The sequence below is a fragment of the Sturnus vulgaris genome, chromosome 3, assembly GCF_052056855.1.
Source record: "Sturnus vulgaris isolate bStuVul1 chromosome 3, bStuVul1.hap1, whole genome shotgun sequence".
NCBI classification, from domain to species: Eukaryota; Metazoa; Chordata; class Aves; order Passeriformes; family Sturnidae; genus Sturnus; species Sturnus vulgaris.
The window spans coordinates 36,940,232-36,965,112 of NC_142245.1; the positions used below are offsets into that span (position 1 = coordinate 36,940,232).

General features: G+C 36.1%; 1 protein-coding gene across 4 annotated transcripts in view; it reads left to right on the forward strand.

Annotated features, from left to right (window-relative positions):
- The window catches only part of CRIM1 (cysteine rich transmembrane BMP regulator 1), a 173,887-nt gene extending 150,438 nt beyond the window's left edge, over window positions 1-23,449 (forward strand). For all 4 annotated transcript variants that reach the window (XM_014876733.2, XM_088161354.1, XM_088161353.1 and 1 more), the window contains 8 exons: window positions 1,990-2,111; window positions 6,080-6,289; window positions 10,651-10,866; window positions 12,524-12,742; window positions 17,167-17,361; window positions 18,374-18,496; window positions 19,881-20,068; window positions 20,482-23,449. In XM_014876733.2, the coding sequence (XP_014732219.1) occupies window positions 1,990-2,111; window positions 6,080-6,289; window positions 10,651-10,866; window positions 12,524-12,742; window positions 17,167-17,361; window positions 18,374-18,496; window positions 19,881-20,068; window positions 20,482-20,658 (1,450 nt within the window). In that variant the 3' untranslated portion in view covers window positions 20,659-23,449. The remainder of the gene's footprint in view (window positions 1-1,989; window positions 2,112-6,079; window positions 6,290-10,650; window positions 10,867-12,523; window positions 12,743-17,166; window positions 17,362-18,373; window positions 18,497-19,880; window positions 20,069-20,481) is intronic.
- Window positions 23,450-24,881: the final 1,432 nt, after the last annotated feature.

A 24,881-nucleotide genomic window follows, 5' to 3' on the forward strand; every position in this document is an offset into this window, starting at 1 on the left:
ACATATATTAATTGTAATTATGCTCTGTAGGTCAATATATTAAACTCATGTACATAGAGACTAAAATTACTGCTCTTTACAGGATTCCTTTTCTGTAACTTCCCTCTGGTTCTACTTTCTCTCACCCGCGAAACTGACAATAAGTCTCAGCCACTCCTGAAGTAAACACACCTGAAGATAACTTTATTGACTCCTTAATTTAAAATCTCTTTGTTTTCCTCTCTCATTTACTACTCAGTGTACTAAGAGGACACACCACAGTAAAGATGGCTATCAAAAAACCTGCAACATTTATGAACAAGGGCCAAAGAGAACTCTAAAATGAACCAGAAATTTAAAGAGTATTACTATCAAACACTAGGAGTTGCAAATGTGGTAAATTTCATTGACAATCCTAAAAAAAATATTTACATTTGAATGTTATCTGAAGATCTGCTGTCATGAGGTAGAAATTAAACTATTATGAAAAGCAGGCAGTAACATGGAATGAACCCATGAAAGATAAAATTTACTGGTAAAATATATAGAGATGCCATATATATTATATATATTACAGAGAATCACGCTCTTCTTCCTTTTTTTTTAACTAGAGCTAAACAGATTTATTAGAAAATCTGTGTGAACTATATAGCAAAAGCATTTTAAAAATGACAGCACATTTTAATGGGCACAGTATGGTAGTTGTAAGTGTAAGATGTTTTAAAAACCACTTGATTTCAAGCTGATGCCAGTGTTTTCAGGAACCCTGTCTTTGGGATGATTTTTCCCATACATTTTTGTGCACCCGAAAAATGTATGAACTTTAAACCTTTTTAAGCCATTTTGGAAAATAGTTTTCAATTTAAATTCTGAGTTTACATGCAGAATGTAATTTTATTATTCACAATGGCTGGTGTTTTTAAACGATGAATGTTTAATAAAGTCTTCAGATAATTTTTTAGAAATTGGAAATGAGCACTCTAATCTTGTCATTCTCTACAAAATACATGAATAATTACACTGATTGAAATTAATAACATTTAAAGATATCTTTTTATGGAACTGTTTATAGTATAAAGGGCTAAAGTTGTTGCAAGAACAACTTTGGGATCATTTCACTTTGAGTTTTACCTTGGTGTGGAAATTATTTCGATTTGTGGTTGTATAGCATATTTGTTCAGTTTGCTGCTACTGTGCCCAATTCTTTTTTTAAAATATCATTTATTTGACTCCCATGTGTGTTGTGATCATTAAAAACATGGGGTGTAATGGAGGACAAATCTCTATTTTAATGTAAACATTTAATCACAAGTAGGACACAAAAGAAGGAAATATTACAAGAAAAGTATATTAGAGAGTGAACAGTTAAGGAGTAATCATCATATTTGTAGGGTTTTTTTTTAAAGACTGTTAAAAGTTAGTAATTGGAAATACTGAGTTTGTGCATCTTTAAAGAAACCAAAAACCTTTTCATAATTTTCTGAAAAAATCTGCTAGATAAAGCTCACTGTTTGAAAGCTCTAGACAGTAATGGAAAGAAGCATTCCTTTTGATGGGATAGGAAGACAAAGTCTTTCATTCTCTACTCTATTGTATGACAATTCATTATTGTCAGCCTTTTAACTAAAAATTAAATAAAGATTCCTACAACTTGAAGCCAGGCTTTCTAGAGATTTACATAATAGTTTATTTTTCCTCTATCCTCCTAGATAATGTTCTATAACTTGCCATGTCTTTGTTTCATACATCTGTGCCAAAAGTTTGAATAGTATTATCTGCCTTTGTGAAAAAAAGACAAGGAAACATTCAGCATAGGCTCCACTGAATGGAGGGATCACTTGCCAGGGATGGAGACTTGTAAAGCCCATAAAATCACTGAATCTAAGGGCAACAATTAACAATAATTTTCTTTGCTCATCAGTCACTTCCTTAGGGGAGGTGCTCTTGCTTTAAAGATGTCGATATTTAAAGTGACTTGCTGACCTTTTGCAAATTATTTTGCTTATCTAGGAAGAACAAGCATGGCTGTGAAATCTGTCGGTGTAAGAAGTGTCCCAACCTGCCTTGTGGTAAATCCTGTCCATTGGGCTTCCAGCAGAACAGTCACGGCTGTGTTATCTGCAAGTGCAGAGGTACGTGCCAGTGCATTCCACCTCTAACTACAACTTGTTTTCAAAGCACATGGAAACCAGGGTGGAAGAAAAGCAATACTGCACAGAATATTTACAAATTGAAATACAGTAACGAGGGGGAAACCAGTTCAACATAGCTCAAAGGAGTGTATTGTTTTTTATAATCTATTCATCTTGGCTTCAACAGAATGCTTCAGCTCTGCTTTCATCTCCCACTACAAAGTCATAAAAAGTCTGTTATCATTTCTAAAAATTGGATCAGGCTCTTAATAAGCAACTACTAATAATAAGCTAGTTGAGAGCATTTTTTTCAATAGTAATGTTCATCTTGGCTTCTTCACCATTGCCTTTTCTTTACAAACAAGTGTCAGATTTGTAGATATCCAGTATATCACCTAAAATGGGAGTGCTGTTTCTTGGATGCTTTTCAGGCAATCTTAATGAACAATGGGTAGAGAGAGAGCAGCTGCCCATAAGAAAGGACATGGTATTCTAAAGCTAAAAATTTCACACATACCACATCCCAAACCTGTAACCACCACGTTCAAGGTGGATACTGAGACCAGGTGTTCATTTGTTGTCTGCTGTATCTTGTGCTGCTTTTTGCATGTCTCTTCTTTACTATATTTTCAGATTATGTTTTGTATTAGTCTGGGTATCAGACTTCCTTCATCTTCATGTGCTGCATTTAATAACTTTTTTGTTTTTCTCAGTGTCTCTCTGATCCTAACTGCTCTTTCATGCTTATTTTCTTTGACTCTTACTTGTGTGTTTTGATTTCTAGCTGTAGTCAAGTAAGTTAGATTACTTTCCCATTGTTTTGTGTAATGACCCTATTCTTAACATTTTGCCATTTCTTCTGTATTTAAAAAAAAAATTATAAAATGTAAAAGGATAAGCTATGGGAACACAACACTGGAAGAAAGTGTATGAGTTTTTGAAGTCACTCCCCTGTAGCTGAAGGCAAACGTGCAATCATATGAATCAAAAATATCCAACATTGTCTTTTTCCTGTTTAACATAATAGACTTCAAACAGTTTAAGAAACTTTCAGACTTCTAGCAAAATAAAAGTTGCAATGTTATAAATGTATTTTGCAGACGTGAGAAGCAGAGATTTCATTGGCATAAGCTACAGTATATGACCTTTACTAGAAATTAAAATTTTAAAAATTAAGTAAGAAAGGGTAACTGCTGAATGGTGTCCCATTGAGCTAATTCTTATCACTCAGCTTGTCATTTGCCTCCATGTTCACAATCAGAACACTTCCAGATTGTCATAGTGCTGTGACTAAATAGACACAAAGTATTGTTCCCTTAGATGTAGCATAATTGCCTCCCAGACTATAAACTTTGGTCACTAATTACATGTATGCACACTTTTAAGTGTTTTCCCTAACAAGTAAGGATTTTTAAACATACACAATTATTTCTTGAAATTAACTTGATCGGTCTCTAAGCAGTATTTATTGTTCTCATGACCATAAAAGTACCAAGCCATGAGCATATCACTTCAACATCACTTCATTAGCTGCTTTGTCAAAGAATGATTAGAGCAATCACTGGTATGTTCTGGGGAAAATGTGAGTCCTTGTTGAAATTTTGACCTAGAATCTTTAAGTAAGAGGAAGGGTTGGGTAAATCCCCTGCCTGTGAATAGCTGCCAGAAATAGCTTATGCTAGAATTAATAGAAGTAGAACCACAGAAGTACAGCCTGGAGTAGTACTCTGAAAAACTGAGAGTCCACTTTTTTGCCCTTGCATAAAATAGTGTATCTGGATAATCCTTGACAGATGTTTGTCTAAGATTTAATTTATTAAGAATCTCCACTTTCAAAAGACACGAAAAACCAGAACAAAACAGAAAGAGAAAAACTAAACCTTTCTAAAATAGTGTTTTCCTGTGGTTAGAAACATATGACATTTTCAAATGAATTTTCTAAAATTACTGCCTCCCTTTATATACATTGAACTGGTTATTTCTTGTCCTGACCTTAGCAGACATATGGAGCAGCTAAGCACCATTCCCTTTAGAATTCTTGCAATATTTAAGGGGTTGAAGCTGGAGACTTATAAACAATGAGTGGGAAATAGGTTTCTGAGTCAAACAAACCCAGTTACCGTGGTTTCTCATCACTGTTCAAAAATTTGATACTGTACTTTAGCCATAGTAAAAGCTTAAGACTAGTAGAAGTAATAGTGCTGTATTTAAATTTACAGTGCTTCTGTACTTGTGTCTTATATTAAACTTGCCTCTTCTGCAGTGGTATCACATTAAACACTTCCTTTCATTGTGAACTCCTGTATCTCAGATCATTTCAATCATACAGCTTGGTAGCTGGTTACTCCCATTTTGTATTTACACATTAGATTTTTTTCAAGTATTAACTTTCGTACTAATTGTTTTCAATTTTCAATTTTTAATTACAATCTCAGTTTGTGAACTTAATTTTGAATACCTGCTTACATATGTTTCTCCAAATTATGGAATGTACTTTAGAATATTTCAGGAAGAAAAGTCTGATTGTTTCAGATACCCTTTCCCCTTGCTAAATAAACAAAGTCTTACTATCTAGGACTTCTGAGTGTCAATAATCATTTTAATATAGACTAGTATTCCAGTGATATTAATTCAAATCATAATTTAAATACTTTGATGCTAAAGTATGATAGTAACTGAATGTAAGTTTTTTCATAGTAATTCTGTTTATGCAACAGGCTGAAGTCTGTTCTCAGAAGTATTTTATCCTAATGCATCATTTTTGTTTGGTTCACAAAATGGTATACTAATGTAACTTTCCTGTATTGGCTTTCTAGTCTGATAATGTGCCTCAACCTAACTTTATACCATCTGCTTGTGAGATTGTCTTTGATAGATCTGCCACAGCTGAAGAAGTGCTGACCTACATACTAGTATGCAAAAAAAAAAAAAAGAAAACCACACTAAGAAACACTCCAACCAAGCAAAAAACGAACAAGCAAAAAAGCTGAACACTTCCTAAAATTACATGTAAACATTACTATTTCTCATACATGATCCTTTTTTAAAACAAAATTAAATTAAGAACTTAGTACAAATAACCTTATATGTATGTCAGCAGAACATGGTTGACATGCCATGAAAACAAGTCAGTTCACTGACAAACTGATCCTGCATCCTTCATCATATTAGTGATGTGGATGAGGGAGTGTTTGGCTCTAAATTCACTCTGCTGATTAACAAAGAATATATTGAGGCTGAATCCTGCAGCACTTAAATACCCCTTAAGATACAAATGAAACTTTATCCTCCCTAGACCAACTGCCTTTATGTTCTGACAGAGTGCAAGCATAATGTCACTAAGCTACTGCATTCTCATTGCAGTAAAAGCTAAAAGAAATGAGGGATGAAATTCTCATTCTCTTCTAAATATCTCATTTATCATAGTAATACAAACAAATAATTTCTCACAGGAAGTACTTTATGGAATATTTCCAATATCTACCATTACCCTGTTAGCACCTGATTGCAGTTTTTTATCATTTGCAAGACCATCCATAGCTCATTTAAATGTTTTTGTATTCTACTTGCTATCAGATACATTATAGATACTCTAATGTGCTATAGTATTTAAGTATTTCATTTTACGTATGCTTCATGCTATCTGCTATTTCCCTCCATTGAATTTCTCCTTTTTCTTACATTATTTAGACACTACTACATTTCTGGTTGATTAAAAAAAGTATAGGTTCAACAGAAGGGATTACATTTTCCAAGGAAATACTACAGGAAATACTGTAGGAAATTCTACTACATCCTATTGTCTCCTTCAGTATACCTTTTGTTTCCTATGTGTTATATTAAGTGTAAACCGAAGATCTATTATTTACTTGGTCTTATACGTGCTTTAAAAATAAATGCAATCCAGGTAGTCTTCCTAAGCAACAGATGCTTATCAGGACACCTCATTTTTCTTTGTTTTTTTGCAGAGGCAACAGCTTCTCTTATGCCTCCTGTTAAAACGGGCTCTTGCCTGTCCATGGATGGGCGCCGGCATGAGAACGAGGAGAGCTGGCACGATGGCTGCAGGGAATGTTACTGTCATAATGGACGGGAAATGTGTGCCTTGATCACCTGCCCCGTTCCCAATTGTGGCAACCCCACCATACATCCAGGGCAGTGCTGTCCATCGTGTCCAGGTAACACATGGTTTCTTCTTCGTGCTTTGTAATCGAGTTTCATTGCACTTGTGTTCCGTTTCTTAATACATGAAAATGATCTCATGCATACTTCTGTAGTAGACAGAGATGAGGATTTCTATGCCCTAATGTAACATGCTGAGTTGCTGTCATTAACTTCTCAGCTATGGAAAATGGGAACTTACATATTTAAGGCATATGCAGTTGTGAGTCCTAACATGTTAATCTTTGACACATTGGAATCTTTAAACTAGTAAAAGTAATTAAAAGTTTCTAGTCTGTTACCAATATAGCAAGTTTTGTAATAAGCCATTACATTTTCATTTTTGATTTTGAACTGGAATTTTATTAAAATGTATCTCCTGATGTATGTTTTACAACCCCTCAAAGAGCTACACAAACAGATGTCTTAACGTTATGATTCTGTGTTCTGAGGGGAGGCTCCTATGCCACCAACAGTAGATTATTTCAATACTTTCAGAGGGAAGGCCAAGTACAGTTCATGTTGCATTCCAATACAATTTTAATAAGTGTTAATATGCAAAAGTATGGGTAGAATGTAAGATTAATGCCCTCTGTTTTCAATACAGTTCCTACAGTATTTTATGTGCTAATTAGATTAATTTGTAATACAGTGATATTGTCTATGACTTTATTGGAACTCATGTTAGGAGTAAGAACAATGAAGCTCATGAAGCTTCAATAAACAGCAGAGCAGTAAGACAGTACTGGCAGGATATAAGCAATTATGAACTTCCTTGAATTCTTTGTAAAGAACAGAAAATCCTAGGGGGCAAAATAAGCAGATCCTCTTTCTGAAAGTGACAGAGAAGAGTGCATCATCCCTGTGACCTAAGATAACCAGTCTCTTTAGATTGCTTAGACAAATGATGATCTCCAATCCAGGTCATACCTTGTGGTGGCTGGAAAAATTCATTAAGTCCCCAGAAAGATGGAAGATTCTAAAAGGTCTGTCTCTTTCAGCCTTTTCACAAGTATTTGTATAGTATTTTAGGGGATGATATACTTCATATGAGTGGGTTAACATATCAGTCTTTATATAAAATTTTTGTTTGATACAAACAAACAAGATTCAAAATTTAAAATGTATGGTGGTTTTTCCAATTCCAGCAGTTCTCTTGTTAGGTTCCCAAGAGTCATCCTTGACTTCATTCTACTGTCAGCATGCTCGTGCATCTTGATTTACGAAACACCTCAGAGCATTCAACTAAGAGTAATTGTCATTTTGGTCTTTCAGCTGACCAGCAGCTAGTTACTTTAGGTATGGAGAGTGAGTTCGGGTAAATTCATTCCCAAGCCTAAATTCATTCCTAAGCCTAATATTCAGTTTGTGGAAGGTCACTATGAAGTTAGCAGAACCTATTATCTCACACTGTACATTTCTTGTAGGTGAGATCAGCATCTGATTCTGAGCACCAGCAATGTTGGTCTCTTTTATAAAAAGAGCAGTTGCTTAGCCAGCAGTGTCCAGTCCTTCAAGGGAGAGGGTCTGCATAGGTTTCTCTGTCTCACATCAATCCTATTTTCAAAACACTGGTCACCTAGTTTCTGTGTAAGCAAAGTCATACTTGGTGTAAACCCTTACAATGCTAAGGCAGAAACAGCATTTTAAAGAAGACACATTAAGTCTAGGAATTATTATGGCCAGATTTGTCTCTGTGTGTGTTTTTTTTTCTTCTCCACTGAGGTCTCATATTTGGAAATGTATGTTAGAAATGTAATTCTGATTTTATTTTGCAACATATTGATTGCCCACTGATGATGTTAAATATATATCATGGCTTTAAGTCGATTGGAATGCAGTTTGGAATTGTGAGACTGTAAGCATGTCACTCAAATGTATCTGCCATAAGGATGGTGAAGTAATTAGCAGTCCTGATGTACTGGGTTTGGAATTGCTCTCTTAACCTATCAACAGGGAAGCGGCAGCTCTCAGAGATCATCTTGCAAACACAAAAAAAAAAGTGTGGTTACATTAAATTCCACATTTAGTTAAAATTTTCAGCAGAGCAAAATATACCTTGAATGCTAAAACGTCCTTTATAATCATGTTTCTATATATTAAGAGGTTTATATGGATCATCGCAACGCTTGTGAAAATCTTAAAGGTTTCCTGTAAGATTTAAAAGCCATTAATTGCTAGTGTTTTGCAGAACTATGCTATGTAGAAAGTGTGTATTTATTTAACCAATTGTTTATTGAGGTAATATAGTTGCACATTTGTGCCACTTCAGTTGCAGTGATACATCATTATCAGTGCTGCTAAGGGAGCAGTAGGTAACATATACAGCAGGGCTATCTGGTTGTGCTTTTTTGATCGGGAACAGTAATGAGCTGTAGCAAAACAGGCCTGTGACTTCGCAGAAAACTAAATGCAAAGGAGATGACTCAGAAAATTTCCAGGAAATCTTAGTGTTGCCTTTGCCATGGTGAGTTAAGATTCCACTGCATGTAATACATTGTTCCAGCTGAAATAAAACTTTAACAGTGACAAGGCAGCAGACTAGCAATCTTATTTCAAGTAAATGCTGCTGAATCGTGTATGTGGTTCATAAATGTAAGCAATTGGAAAAGCATAGCATAAGCATATTGGTGAAAGATAAAATCATTCCCTGAAAGAAAAGCACAGGTACTTTGTGAATAGAGTAAGATCAGCCAGAGTCAGCTTCCTTGAGTTCTACTGATCATTCTCGGGAAGTGAAAGCAAACAATTGAGTGGTGTTTCTTCTACATGGCAGTGTCTCAGAGCAGAGGGCACAAACGCCATTCTCCAGACGGGAACAGCAGTGCTAGAAACATGAAGAGAAGCCACAAGCACTTTGTGAGCTTTGGCCTGCCTAAATGACTAGAGGAGCTGCTGTACCCTTAATTTTTCTCTCCTTAACCAAGATATTTGGGTTAGGATGATGTTCACACTAGGCACCGTTATAATGAAGTAGGAGAGAGGCGCCTTCAGAAAGTGGTTTCCAGATGTAGCACTTAGCAAGCAATTAGCAAGAAGTCACTTTTTTCTTCTCCTCCATTCATAGCATAGGAAACCTGAGGAGGTTCAGTTCTTAACAGAGGCACCTAACTTAGACATCTAATGTTAAATGGGTTGATTTCAGGCTGAAGGGCATCACTTATAAGCCTAAAGCTTCACTTTATAGCCTGTAGCTTTCAAACTCATGAATTCTGCAGCTGAAAAAACATGGTGTGTGAGGCATCTTGGTATATATGCATAATGCATGGCAAAAGCTGGTGGACTCACTCCAAGTCCAAAACAACCATGGTAAGGAGGCAACTATTATTGTCCTTGTGCCCCCAGTGTGAGATATGCTTCAAAGGATTTTAAGCAGTCTGAGGAGGGTGGCATAACCTTTTCTTGATGGTAAGTGCTTAAACACTCAAGGTACCAGATAGGTTTCTTTTTTTTTTTTCTTTTAAAACACCAAGAGGTGAAGAGTTCCCCCATTTTTTGTAATACCCCAGAGGCTGGAGGACACTCATGCTGAATAAGGGAAACATTTTCAGTTCTTTCCTTAACATGAAAGAGGTGAAATTTGTTCTGTAAACTGCCAGGGTGAATGTTTTAGCCAGGGCTGCAGAGGTGATGTAATTAATTTTTTGGAAAGAAAGTAAGGTTCATTTGGTGAGCTATAATTACTCGAAGGATGAGGCTACACAGTGTCACATTTCCTTGGATCAAATATTGTTTTTTTCAAATATGGCTTTTTTCTTTTTTTTAATGAAACAGTGAACACTTCCACCATTGTTAAGTGCTTATGCATTTTGAGGGGGCTGGGGAGGGGGAATTCTGTGTTTTGCTTTTTCTTTTCTGGGGGGGTTGGGGTTTTAGGGGGGGGGGGTTGTTTGGTTGTTTTTATAATGTAGCATCTAATGATGCAGATGATATAGACACATATCTGTTGGAAAACTTAACCTTGGACTTCCAAAATCCCAGAGGAGAAGCTTACTTATCCATCCTTTCAGGAACTATATCTGAAGTTAGTATTTAGCAGTTAAGAAACTGTCTGATCATTAAAATTTTTCGGATAATGACAATTGTCTCTTGGAATTCCTAAATCACAAGTTTGTTTTTTTCTGAAATGCCAAGAATGCTTGAAGTTATTTCTGTTTTATATTAACTGGTCTTTATTCAGACTGATTCCTAATTTGTTTCTTGTTTATATATTTCCCATTTTTCATGAGATGCAGGTGCCATAAAGTCAAAAGAGCTTCATTAAGAATAATTTATATATGTATTCTCAATAATAACAGAAATTTTTCATCTTGTGTACAGTTGTTAATTAAAAGATTCACAGTTGATTTTGCCTATCTTCCAATTCTGTTTATCCCAGATGAAATAATAGTGCAGAAGCCAGAGCTCACCAGTCCATCAATCTGTCATGCTCCTGGTGGGGAATACTTTGTAGAAGGGGAGACATGGAACATTGATTCTTGCACACAATGCACATGCCACAGTGGACGTGTCCTGTGTGAGACTGAAGTGTGTCCACCTCTTCTTTGCCAAAACCCCACCCGCACACAGGACTCCTGCTGTCCACAGTGCCCAGGTATGTGCTGACATCCAGCTTTCATCAGAGCCCTTCCCTGATCTGAGGATGTCTGATGTTTCAGTGGTTGTTGTGGTGCCTTTGTTCTTCAGCAGTTTGGAGTGACAGCCTGCAGCCCTTTAATTCAAATGCAAAATTTGACTGTGTGCAAGGGAGATTTTATGTGCAAAGGGGAGTTGTGGCCCTGAACTTGGAAAATCTTGAAGGCAATCCAATAATGTATATTAATGCAGAATCCTTTGAAAGGTTATGAAATATCGTAAGGATTAGAGAAACTTTGAAAGCAAAGTGTTAGGTAGATACAGGCTTGTTTCTTTTTCTTTCTACACACCTCGGTTTCTGTAGAAAAAAAAAATTATTACTACCTTGTCTATTTGGGATGTGGTCTCAAAAATACTTCTATTTGCTTTTACCTTCACATGGTCTCATTCTGAGAGTGATTTGAAGGCAGCTGAGTAATATCAAAGCATTCCAGCCTGGCAGGTGTGCCAGACTCCTCCTAGACTCCCTAACACTGTCAAGAAGATAACAGCATTTGCTTTCCCCCCAAGGAAAGATATTCATTTATAAATGAACATAAATTCCTATTTTACATAGAAAATGAGAGAGTTTATTGCAGTGGAAATTTAGTAAAAACCTATGAATTGCATGTAAACTCACTAAGAAAATACGCCTTTATTAAAACCAAAATTTAAAAGTTTACTTCAGGAAAAAATAGAAGTTAGATTTTGCCTTTAGGTTTTGCTACAAAGTATTTGTTTGGGTTTGTGTGTGGGGCTTTTTTCCTGACAAAATACTTTCAGTGAACAAGGTAGCCAGTTCTCCTGACTTACATTTTTTTCATTATTCATAATGAACTTTGCTTACTTCAAAATACTGTTTCAGAGGAGCTCATCTTTCCTCACTGGCTATATAATAAGCTTAGTCTCACAGCTTAATGCAGTTAGATTGAGAACCTGATCTCAGTGCTGTTATGAAACCTTTTTTCTCTTTTTCTTAGTCCTGTTTCTTGATCCGTAATGTCTGTTAAGGCACAGCTTCATTGCAGGAATATGTCTCCCCCATGGATGGGCATGAGAATTAAAGCAATCCATTGGCATCAGGCTGAAGCACGATCAAGTTCCATTTGTTTCTCAACAGTTTATAATTAGCTCATCTAAGGCCACTAGTGAAGGTGACAGCAGCATAATAGCTTTTCATTTTGTGTCATTCAAAGACTTGGGCTGACATGGTAGAAGATGGGATTCAGGTTTTAGATTTAAAATTTAATCTCTCTTGTTTGAGATGAATTCCTATACACCATGCAATTTAGAGCATTCACTTTCTGAGGGGCTGCTTCTGAAAGTGATTGTTTTTCTCTTTGCTTTCCTTTTTGCAAGTTTTTTTCTTTTTTATTTTTTCTTGCTTTATTTTTTTTTTTCTTTTTTGAGTAAACTCAATAAAGGTGTAAATAAGCATAATGCTTGAGCATTTCATGTGGTCTTCATGCCATATAAGGACTGAAGAGGCATGAGGCTCTGTCCTTCTAGTTCTTCTGAAGGAGTGAGCCAATGTGTAACAATTCCATTGTGTTCTTCAAGAGTGAACCCTCTGTTAAGGAGTGATGAGAGAAGATACCCACTGTAAGTTAAATAACCTAAACTGTTTATATTTACAGATGAGACTCAGCCCTCTCCATCAAGCAATGAGAGCATGCCCAGTTACTGCAAAAACGATGATGGAGATATTTTTCTGACAGCTGAGTCCTGGAAGCCCAATGTCTGCACTAGCTGCATTTGCATGGATGGTGTGATTAGATGCTACTCTGAGTCTTGCCCACCAGTATCCTGTGAGAGACCTGTTCTGAGAAAGGGACAGTGCTGTCCTTACTGTATTGGTGAGTGAATAAAAATAGTTGTTAACTTGCTGTTCCCTTCTTGGGAATAAGAGAGAAGTTTTATTTCCAAACTGAGATGCTTTCCCTGTTAGCTGAGATTCAGTCTATGCCACCAGTCGAATTGGAGAGTGAAGTCTGCATAGGGAGCTTTAAGGGTCATGATTTGTGGTTTTTAGTTAGAAGTGCATAGAGATAATACATCTAATTTACCTACAAATCCAGAGGCCATCCTCTTGGAATCTTGGTAAGACACCTTATTGGATGAAGACATTGCAAAAAAATTATTTTATTTAAAGGAAGATCTGCCAGGTAACATATATGTTATATCAAGATTTATGTGATATATGAGGAAAACATTAATTATGACTGTAGAAGTTGAGCTGAAGCATTCTACAATTTCACAGAATGGAGAACTGTTAATAAGGCATCTGAATTAAAATATAGGAAAAAATGGAATTTCATTAATGATAATATCTTTGACCTAAAAATAGGGAAAATACATATATTTTTAAATACTGAAAATGCATAAAGAATTAGGGCCATGCACTGGTGTTGAATTTGGAGCTGAAGTAAATGGTGGTTGCTGTAGACAGCGAAAATTGCCAGGCATTTTTAAAGTAGAAAAATTGGAGGTTACTGATCACTTTTCCATCGTGTGTTGAATAGGAGTATTTATACACATTTCTTTTTATTTTTTTTTTTTTTGTGAGTTCACAGTAAGTACAAAGGCTGTAGAATGGAAGCTGCTGATAGAGAAAAATCATATAATGTACTTATTGAATTTAAGTCTTTGTAGCATTGTTGGAAAGCATACAAAGCTTACTTACTTTTATTTGCAAAAGTAGATACAGTAGAAAAGAACAGTAAGAAGGAGTATAAGAAAATGGATGGGCTTTAAATATTTAATTGAACATTTGAGTCAGCTTACCCATCTATAAACAAAACAGTCCTTCGTCAGAAAAATGTCAGAAAGATTGTGAAGTATGTTCAGACATGGAAACGACTCTTGAAATCTTTATATCCTTGCAGATAGAATAGCTTTAGTGACAGGTGATTCAGTTTTATACGTACAAGGAATTCAATCGAAGAATGCCTGGAAAAGTTACAAAGCATCCAAGCTTCAGTTACCTTTGGAACCCTACTTAGATTCCTGATGAGGATATTTTGAGGCAAAAATACAATTTTAATTCTATTACTATTTCTTCTCATGGTTTACATAAAAATGGGGAGAATTTAAAGTTTCTTTCAAAACTGTCTTTCTGTAGGCTTTTCTTCCAGTGAGTTTGAACCATGAAATAATTTTAATCCAGAAAACATTTTAACTCTATATTTAAAAAATATAGAGTGTTTGAAAAGTTGGGCAATCAAACCAGTAGGGTCAGAACATGAGCCTTAATACTGCACTGGAGAATTCTATAGGTGACCAGGGGATGCACTCTCTACAAAAATGAAACCTTTAAAATCTTGTTGCCTACATCTTGCATGTTTGCAAATACATACACACAGCATGTAGATATAGCTTTAATTAATTTACTTTGAATCCTATATAGTTGTATAATATTGCAAATACTTCAATGTGTGAGCTATGAAATTATTTTTTTTAGTAGCAACTACTCAGAAAAGCAAAATACAGAAGCCAGATTTTAATTAACACTCAGATACAAAGATTTTTCAGTGATGCTACATTTTATTAATCCGTGTTGTCCTATGTAGTCAGAATGTGTTGTGATTTAAATAACTGAAACTCATGGAAACGTAACTTTTTTATGGTTTCCAAGTATTATATATACTCTTGCATGTAAGAGGAGTCAGGTCATGCACTTAATTTTCATCGTTCTGGTTCTTACTGGTTTGCTCTTCATCTTTGTACAGATTCTTTTAAATTATTTTCACGTAATACTTGATAAAATGTTTAGAATCATAGAATCATTTAGGTTGGAAAAGGCCTCTAAGATCAACGATTCCAGCTGTTAACCCTGCAGTGCCAAGTCCACCATTAGATCATGTCCCCAAATGCTGTGTTTACACATCTTTTAAATACCCTTAGGGATGGTGATTTAGTGTAATAGTCTAAAATCACTTCATTGGGCATAGGCAAATTCTGTGGAAACAGGCGTTCTTCATTTTTTGGAATTCCAAAAATTATGCAGGATTTTAGCACTGCATTATTTTATTCTGCTTCTTTCTGGATCCAGTTTATATAGACTCAAATTCAAAATTTTACAGTCTTGGATGCTTTGTTGTTTGAATCTTCAAATTCATCCTGTGTGTTCAACATTTGTCTTTCTCATGGAAAGAAAGATTAATTTGGAAAGATAACCTTCTAGTTTAGAGAGGATAAAGGGATATCTATTTGATTGGAGACAAGATTAGTCTTCTACAGAAGGCAGAGCAATTATTGTTTGTTTACCAGTCATTTACCAGATGAGACTGATTTTCTGGTGCAGCTAGAAGAAATTTGAGAGAAGTGGGTAGAGCTAGACACTGAACTGTGTTTTTGTATGTGGGTTTCTTACTGCAAGTCTGTCTTGTTTCCACCGTCCTTGAGCACCTGTTGGTGTTGTGGCCTTCATCTTCATCCTTGTTTATACTTTCATTGAGATGGACACCAGAACAGGAGACACTCACAGGATAGTATTTAAAAATTTTCCTCTTGAGGTTCAAAGGTACAGCACTGTAATTGTGATTTTACCTTTGCTCATTCTTCTAAAAAATATTTGTTGAATTAAATTGTGATGTGTTCTTCACAAATTTGGAAAAGCCTGAGCAAGTTAAAGAACTTTTCCAGCCAAACCAGCTGCTGAATTGAAGAAGGTGTCTTAAGTGAAGCAAGGTAACATTTTGGGAGCAAATCTGAATGGGCCAAGAGTACTCAGCTTTAGGTCTGCATAGGTAACCAGCAGCAGAGGCACACTGGGCTGTGCCTCACCCTGTCCCCAGGCATGCCTTCCTAACACAGGGTTCTGCTGCCTCTGTATCCCAAAATGCACATCATCTAGGGAAGAACCTAATGTCCTTCCTGCAGCTTGCAGCTACCATTTCCTCACACTCTTCCTTTCCCATGCCCACACCACATTCACTTATAAAATATACTTTGAGAGGTTGGGACCCATACTAAAAGCCATGAAAGCCATGAGATACCAAGGACCTTGGGAACCATTTGTGCTTTTCAGATAATTCCATGTTTTCACAGTAGTACTTCTTGCTGGTTTTCTTTTGTATTTGAATTTACTCTCAGATCTGTTGGACTGGTCTGCTGACAGCTAGCCTTGTTATTCCAGATTATGTCACTATTATGTTGTTACTAATTAAAACCTTTACCCATGGCCAAAATATAAAATAAGGTTGACATAGGGTAAATACATCTAACTGACATACCTAAAGATGTATAATCTGTGTGAATGTTAAACCAGTATTTATCTGAAAGTTTAAGAAGTTTATGATTTCATTCAGTTATCTAATTCATATGTTTAATGTGCAAGCTCACGTCATCAGCAGGTTTCATAACAATTTTTGCCTCTAAGAAACAAAGGTAGGAGGAAGCTAAGATGAAAATGAGGCACTGCGTGGCTTTTGGAATTTCTGCTGTGGGGTTTTTTGGCTATCCTTAAAGTGCTCCAGCACCAAAAAACTTCCTAGGCTAAGCAATTCATTATTGCCTACTCAGTGAAATAGGTTTTTACTGCAGACCACCTAAAAGGCTTGCATAGGACGCAACATTAAAAAGTGGTGTATTGAATGCCTAGGCAGAAAGATCACATTGATTTGCAATTTATATAATATTAACCATTAAAAAATGTACTGAGTTTAGTTATCACTCCTTTCCTGGGATTTTCCATTGATGTAGTTGCAGGGAATTATCAGATCCCCTTTAAATCTGTTTTATTGTTACAATCTGAGCACTTTTAGTTATTTAGAAATAACTTTAGTTATTTCACCTGAGAGTTGCTCCAATCCTTCTTGGCATCCTGCCTAATCTGCTTTTTTAAGTATTCTAGACAGAGTTCATCATTCTTGAGCTTTGGTAGTTACAAATTTAGGTAGTTGGGGGTTTGGGGTTATTTTAGCTTAATAAGATTCACTAGAAACGAGGAAGATGAGTAGTTGGCAGCCTCAAACAGTCAAAGAGAATGAATTTTTCTTAATTTTCACAGCACTTTTGATATCATCTTTTCATGTCCCAATCATCTAGCCTCTTGCATTAAGAAAATGAGGAGAAGCAGCCCAGGCTAATTATATACTTCAAAACGAAACAGACATCACATTTTTTTCACAAAGATTTTCTGAAATATGAAGAGAGGATCTTCTGATTACAGCTGGGATTTCTTTGTGGCAATTGTTTCACTTTTGTGTCTAGGAAAGAAATCTGATTTGTGTGTAATTGGCTGTTACTGCATGATCACAGCACCGTTTTCCTTCCACAGAAGACACAGTTCCAAAGAAAGTGGTCTGCCACTTCAGTGGAGAAACGTATGCAGATGAGGAACGCTGGGACATTGACAGCTGCACACACTGCTACTGCCTGCAGGGTCAGACTCTCTGCTCCACTGTCAGCTGCCCACCTCTGCCTTGTGCTGAGCCCATCAATGTGGAGGGAAGCTGCTGTCCCATGTGTCCAGGTAATGTGATGTGACAACCCAGTTTATGGTGGTGCTGGTTTCCTAGGGCCGATAACAAGGTTTTTTAATTGAGTTTTGAATGTCCGTCCATGTTTGAACAGCATCACAAAGGCAACAGACTTTCAGAATTCAGGAAAATTAATATTCTTAACAGATAGGCACATTGTGCAAAAACATAGCTTGAATTTCACTTATTCTGAGAATTGTAAACTGAAAAATTACTTGCTTGCTCCTCTTTTGTCCTTTCACAAGGCCATGGAAATACGTTAATGGAGCGGGGAAATCAATATCCTTACATCTCTGCAGATTATGTCACAGTGATTAACATTTCTGTCTTTTCTGAGACTCTTGGTTACTTTTCAAATATCACATTGTTTTATTTATCACTTTAAGTTGGCTTAAAAGCAATGTGACATTTTCTTAGCTATGGGCACAAGGAGCATAGGAATTGCAAGTGGTTTTTAATGTGAGTCCTGATATACTCCTTATATAAGGTGAGCAGAAGTTTGCTCACCTTACTCAGCTGGTAACTACTTCTGACAGGACAACTGGGGAGATTCAGCTGTACCCCTTCTTGCAATTTCTCTCCTTTGGGGATTACAAAAAAAAGCAAGGCAAAGAAACCAGTAGGGAGTGTTTACATATCAGCTGGGAAGATGTAGCCTTCCCTTTATTTTCTGGGGGAGGGGGTTTTTTGTTGAGTATCAGAGAGGAGCAAGCCTGTCATAAAATAAGTACTCTGAGATGGTATTTTCAAAAGCAAGTTTGTCCACACCAGTCCTCTCTCCCATTCACATTATGATAATGATAATGGCAACAGGCATGTTTCCTATATACAATATGGAATAAGTTTTCAAACAAAATCCCAGGCTAATGATGAAAATTCCAAAACAAATAAAAGAATTTAAAGGACAAAGCACTGCAAATGGGGAATTGTATTTCCTCAGTTAACAGCAGCACTGAGAAGTTAGGCAGCCTGTAACTTGTGAAACACATTTTTCTCATTTCACAGAGATGTATGTACCTGAACCCACTAACATCCCCATTGAGAAGACAAATCACCGAGGAGATGTTGAACTAGAAGTACCCAACTGGCCAACACCAAGTGAAAATGATATAATCCACATTCACAGAGGTCAGATCTGATATAAACTGGGATAACTTAGGACTTTGTGTTTATTCACCATGTTTTAATGAATCTACTTTTTCTATTTAGGTAGCAGTTAGAGCAGGTAGAGAATATTCTTCAGTGCATAATTCTTACATGCATTTTGCTTTGAGTAAAGATGAGTCAGTCGATTAAATTATATTTATACATTTTGGTCTCATTATCACTTCATGTTCTTCATAGAAGAAACATCTGTGTTGGTATGATGGAGTTCCATACAATTAAGAATACAACAAAATGATGAATTAGAAGTGATTCTTCCGTGCCTTTTGTGATTCAAAAACTAGAAAGCAGGCCATTGGAGTTGATAGACCTTCATTTGATCCTTTGACATTCTCAGGAATAGATAAACAAAGATGGAAAAACATGTACCACAGCCCAACATATATCATAGCCATGATGTCAGACCTTAGACAAAAAAACACCTCAGGTATAGTGACACACAGCCAATAAAGTTACCTAAGGATGTAAATGCATCTTCTGTTTAAAACTGCACTGTAATATTATTCCAGCATGCCACAGTTGTTGTTAACCTTTTCTAAGTGAAGGACAACCTAAACTATGTATTTTTTTTAATCTGAGGATGTCCTTTTTTTAATCTGAGGATGATCTCATGCATTCTATTGTTTGGAGAAAGGATCCATGAAATGTAACTGCTTTACCAAGTTCTAAGCTTCCACTTTTATAACTACAGCATTTTAATTTCTCAGGCATTAGTAGCTGGCTTGCAACTATCCTGCCTGGGGATTATAAACACACACTACAAACTGTGAGGGAATTTTGTATATGTTATTGGAAGTTACCAGTCTTTGCAATTACACACAAAACTTGCTAGAGTTTAGTACAGTGCCAGCAGTCTGTTTTCACAGGCCGAGTGCTGCAGGTATTGTAATAACCTCTCAACAGATGAGAGAGTGAACACATGATACTTGTCCTACCAGTTTTTAAAAGTAAAAAAAAAAAAAAAAGAAAAAAATACTTTCATCCTAAGATTTCCAGGTTCTCCTCAGCCTGGAAGCACTGATTTTTTTTTTTTGCAAGTGGGAATTTGGTTGTGATCAGATAAGATTTGCAAACACGGCTGAGTTAAGGGGTTATTGTCAGACTTGGTCGTTACTATGCTTTAGATTTCCTTCTATCTCCTCTCTTTTTGATAGCCTTTTCCTGACTAATATAGTCCCTCTACAAGATTCTAGCTGTTCTAATTTATGTAAATAAGGTGACATTGCAGAAGAGAAGGTCCAAATTCATATGAGTGACAAGATGTACAACTGAGACTTTTATAGTTACATTCCTCCTTACGGCCAAGGCCTGTTTATAATTGCTAACAAATGCTCCCATTGCCCTGCAGACATGAACCATCTCCAGGGAGAATACCGGGGTGGCAGTGGGCCACACCCCAGCGAAGATGCGTCTGTCAGCTCTGTTGCCTTGGTGACAATCCCAATCACGATAGCGCTGTTACTGATCATCGTGCTGCTGCTCATCAACCAGAAAAAGCAGTGGATTCCAGTGTCCTGCTACAAAGCTCCAACAAAGGTGCAGTGTCTATTTCCAGGGTTTCCCATTTTTATGAAACAAGGAACAAAACATTGTAGGAAATGTTAAGCAATAAAGAGGCTGTTAAAAGTCTGGGGAAAAAGCTGCTGCACATCTGGAGCAACCAGGTTAAGCCTTTGTGTGGTGCTGAATTAACAGAGAACAGTTAAACCAGCTCAGCTGGGATGAGAATACCAGAGCTCCATTCAGAAGATGAAAAATGGTGACTCTGAAGAGAGTGTTGCTCAATTGCTATGATTGACATAAACCAACTTTAACCAAAGTCTAAACCCTGTCATTGCCAGTTTGATTTTGTTTTGTGCTGATAGACTTGAACAAAATGGATTTTTAAAATTATGTGTGGAATACAAAAATTGTATGATCTACTAAATATCTCCTTTCTGTTTTAACAGCCTTCTTGCCTAAACAATCAGCTGGTATATGTGGACTGCAAGAAAGGTACCATGGTCCAGGTGGACAGTTCTCAGAGGATGCTAAGAATTGCAGACCCAGATTCAAGATACAGTGGATTTTACAGCATGCAGAAACAGAACAACCTACAGGCAGATAATTTCTATCAAACAGTTTGAAGAATTGCACCCTTACCAAGGATTTAAGAAAGAGAGAGAGAGAGAGAGAAAGAGACAGTCTGCTATTAAAATAAAACTAGAATTGTGCAGTTGCTTAGTGGATTGTATTGGATTTGTGACTACATGTACAGCTCTAAGACCTTTCTGGGATGAGCTCTGACTCCTGCAATGTGCCAGAAAAAGCATTCCCACTTTTCCTTGAGATAACTGACCAAGTGTTTTCTTAGAACCAAAGTTTTAAAAGTTGTTAAGATGTATTTGCTTGTAACATAGCTATAAAGGTTTTTGGGAGGGGGAATCAGGGGCTAGGGGTAGGCAATGAAGTAAATGGAAGTACCAGAGAAGAAAAGCTGGTCACACTTGGCTGGAGATGAAAATATACTGCTGAGCAACAGGATAGTGGTTTTCCTTGTTGCTCTAAAATTGCATCTGTTGCAGCAAAAGCCTAACCCCAGGTGAAAAAAATACGAAAAGGTCTGATTATTTTTTTCCAGCTGTTGCTACAGTAATATACTCCTAGAACAGAATTTGTCACATCACAGGTGTGGTGTAGCTGCAAATATTTTTCTATATGATGAGAAAGCTGCAGTAGTTAATGAAATAGCAAGGAAAAGATTATAGCAGAAAATAAAGGGTGGGTTTATTAAGGATGTATAAAATTATACTTTGTGCTGCTTTTTGTTTTTATTTTTATTTTTGTTTTCTTCAAAGCTGATTGGCTAGATTAGCCAGACTTCAGCAGAGTTAGCAAATGACTGAGGCCTAAGTAATTCCTGATATGAGCACTGGATCTTTTGACAGCAGTATTGAAGGGAGGAAGGAAGGAAAGAAGGATGGAAGGAAAAGTCAAGAACACCATGCAGTTCCAGGGGCTTTTGTTTGTTTTGTCTGTTGTGGTTTTGTTTTGTTATTTTATATCAATCTCTGATTGTTCATACAGGAGAAGGAAAAATATTTTTGTTGGACAAAGCTCTTGCGTACAAGAGAGTAAAAAAGAGACTGTTTTAAGGTTGTTGGTTTTTTTCCTGTTGATGTTCTTATTTACTGGTATGCAGATTTAGAAACTACTTCCATGCTAGGAAGCTGCTTAATTTTAATTGTATATTACTCAAGCACCTTTTTTGAAGCTCAGAAAAAAAGGAGATCATGCTTCTTTAAACTTTAGCATTATAGGAATATTTATGTAAATATAATTATGCTAAAAACAACAAAAAGTATTTGTATGTTTGTGTATATATATGTATATACAAATGCATGTAGGTATACATATGTATATATACGTGCATGTGTATATACACTATACATATATATACTGTATATATAAAATACTATGTATACAGTATATATTTTTTCTATTTTTTTTTCTTGTTGAATGTATTTTTATCTGAGAGAGATTTTACCCAGAGCAGAAACAGATAACAGGCATTCCATATCAATGCTTAATTGCTTGTGAGTTTAGGAAAGACAAGAAAAGAGCATCTCATTCTACCTACAGTTTGATTTGATTTGATTTGGTTTGATTTGATTTGAAAGTGTTTGTGTGTGTGTGTGCGTGTGTATGTGCACTCATGTGTTGGCGTGTGTTCAGTTCGTGCACGATTATAGCAGTAAGCGTTGCTCTTGCTACTTGCTACATTTCAGGGTGTTTCTTATTTTTCTTTTCCTGCTTAGCCTTAAAAAGGCTTTTTAATGAATGCATTGGCTAGAGACACTGATGACAATATACATGCAGCACTAATCAACTCCATAAAATAATACAATCAGCTCCTGGATTTTGGTTGGGTTTTTTTTCTGTTTTTTTTTTTCTTTGGGTTTTTTGGGGGGGGTTGGTTTTTTTTTTTGCAAACAATTGTTTGAAACAACTACTGGAATATTGTCCGCATTAAGCTGGAAGTTTGTTGTAGCTTGCCTCATTTATAACTCTGACTGTATAATACAATGTTAACTTTCCAAACAGGTCTTGGCACTTTTATACTAATTACCCATTTGTGCATTGCCTTTTTTCTTTTACAAATGCTTGTCATAAGAGACACAGATACCCAGTATGCTAAATGTGAAAAGAAAATGTATTTTTTGTAAAGGAACTCTCAAGTATTGTTGTAAATACTTGGTCAGAGATTGCTGAACTTTAAAACTGAAAAAAAAAAACCTAATTTATTATTATAATGACCTAATTTATTAATCTGAAGATTAACAATTTTTGTTGTTTTAGAATATCAAAAAGGTGTTCTAGGTGTTTGCATCAAAGAAAAAAATAGGTGTATCATTAAGGGTCAACATTTTTTCTGCTTATATAACTTCAGTTTCCAACCACCAATAAGAAAAAATGTAGTCTCCCCAGTGTTTTGTACTCAATCTGATAAAGAAACAGAGATGTTTCTGTCCAGTAACTACAGAGATTTTGTCAAGACAAAACATCCATTCCTTGCATAAGAGTAAGCAGTCTTTATCCAGAAATTGTAAATGCTTGCTTTTGTTTTACAATCAAGGCCATATTCTGAAAATACTAGCAGGATATAGGACATGGTGTAAAATGTTTTTATTATTATTATTTTATTATTATTATTTTAAAGATATGATTTATCCTATGTGCTGTATCCATTACACTCTTTTACTTTGGTTCCTGTTGTGCTCTTGTAAGAGAAATGCAGATATAATTTTCTGAAAAATAGATGCATATGTGGCACTCGGAGTGCACTGCGGTTCAGCAGATTGCTTGTTTACTTTTTTAACTGTAAGGCGGTTTCTTGTAATTTGGCTCTTGGCAGCACAATAAAAAATTTTAAACCTATGGATGTGTGTCGTCTTAAATGCTCATATTTATTACTTCTGGACATTGGTCCTTGAGACATTAGTTTTTAGTTTGATATTATGTATAGTTTGATATATTGGATAAGGTACTGTGGGTCAAGAAGAGTTTGCAGGTACAGAAAGTTCTGCATATTACACTGAAGGATTTTCACATGAGAGTGCTTTGTGGAATTCCAAATAGTTCCAGCGTACAGTAAAGGTGAATCAAATGCAAAGGTTGGCCTTTGCCCTGCCATGGAGTTTATGTGGTCTAGTCATACGTGACAGAAAGCCATGATTAACCATACAAGATTCTAATGCAAGGTCTTACAAAAAGTGTATGGAATCGGAATTCACACCTCATGGACTTCCTGAACTGCAGATCAACTACTTATCTATTAGGCTATAATGTTGTTTTTTTTTCTTCTAGTAATTTGTAAGTTAATTAACTTGATGTCCAAGTTGTGGTATGTAAGATCCTGAGGCATGGTGTTTTTCAGCTTAACTACTTGCTCTGTAAAAAACTACCTCCTTTCTTTGAACCTACTCTCCTAATGGTTTCATATAATATATATTCATATAATATTCCTGACTCTGCATTCAACAGCAGTAGATCAGTATTTATATGTCACCCATTAATTTAGAGACTCTTATCTTGTTTCCATTTTTTCTTAAGAATCACAAGATACAATTCTTCTGGAGTAGTTCTGTGCCTTATGGCCAACCTTGCCGTTCCTTGTACTTCCATGTACATCCTTGAAGACGAAGGGTAAGGGGACTGAAGAAGTCCACATTGTTCACATGTGGTATTCCCTGGATATCTAGCATGGTGTTTACTGTATGGATTGCTACTGATGGCTGAGTCAGTGTTCTTGCAGAGCTAGCTGCAATAATACAAAATGCCTAGTAGTTACTGCAAAGCCCATAATTGACTTTAACTAGGATAGATCTGTGTTTATGTGCATCCTTTTACATTTCCATATGCTGCTGAATTTTTTCTCCCTTGTTAGTTACCTGTTCCAGCATTATTGCTCCTTCCCAAGACTAAGGCTATGGAATACTTATGTCTCTTTGAAAAGCATCTTCAAACTCTGTAAGCATTTTGGGTTTTCATCAGAATGAAACAGAAAACATCATTGTACCAATGTATAAAACAATGATACATCCACATTTTTACAGTCATAAGTAGTCCTGGCCTCCTCTGCCTTACAATGTCTGAAAGGATCATATTTGGAATGCCTATTTACACAGGGTTTGTCATCTTGTCATAATCCTGAGTAGGATAGGATGCAAATCCTTTCAACGACCTCAGTGGCACTGAGATGCTTAACTACGAATGCATTTTCCATTTGCAGTGTTGCCAAACATCAAGTAGGAAGTACAGAAAGAAAATTAAAGGAGGCTCAAACCAAATCAGGAAGATAAGCAGAGAA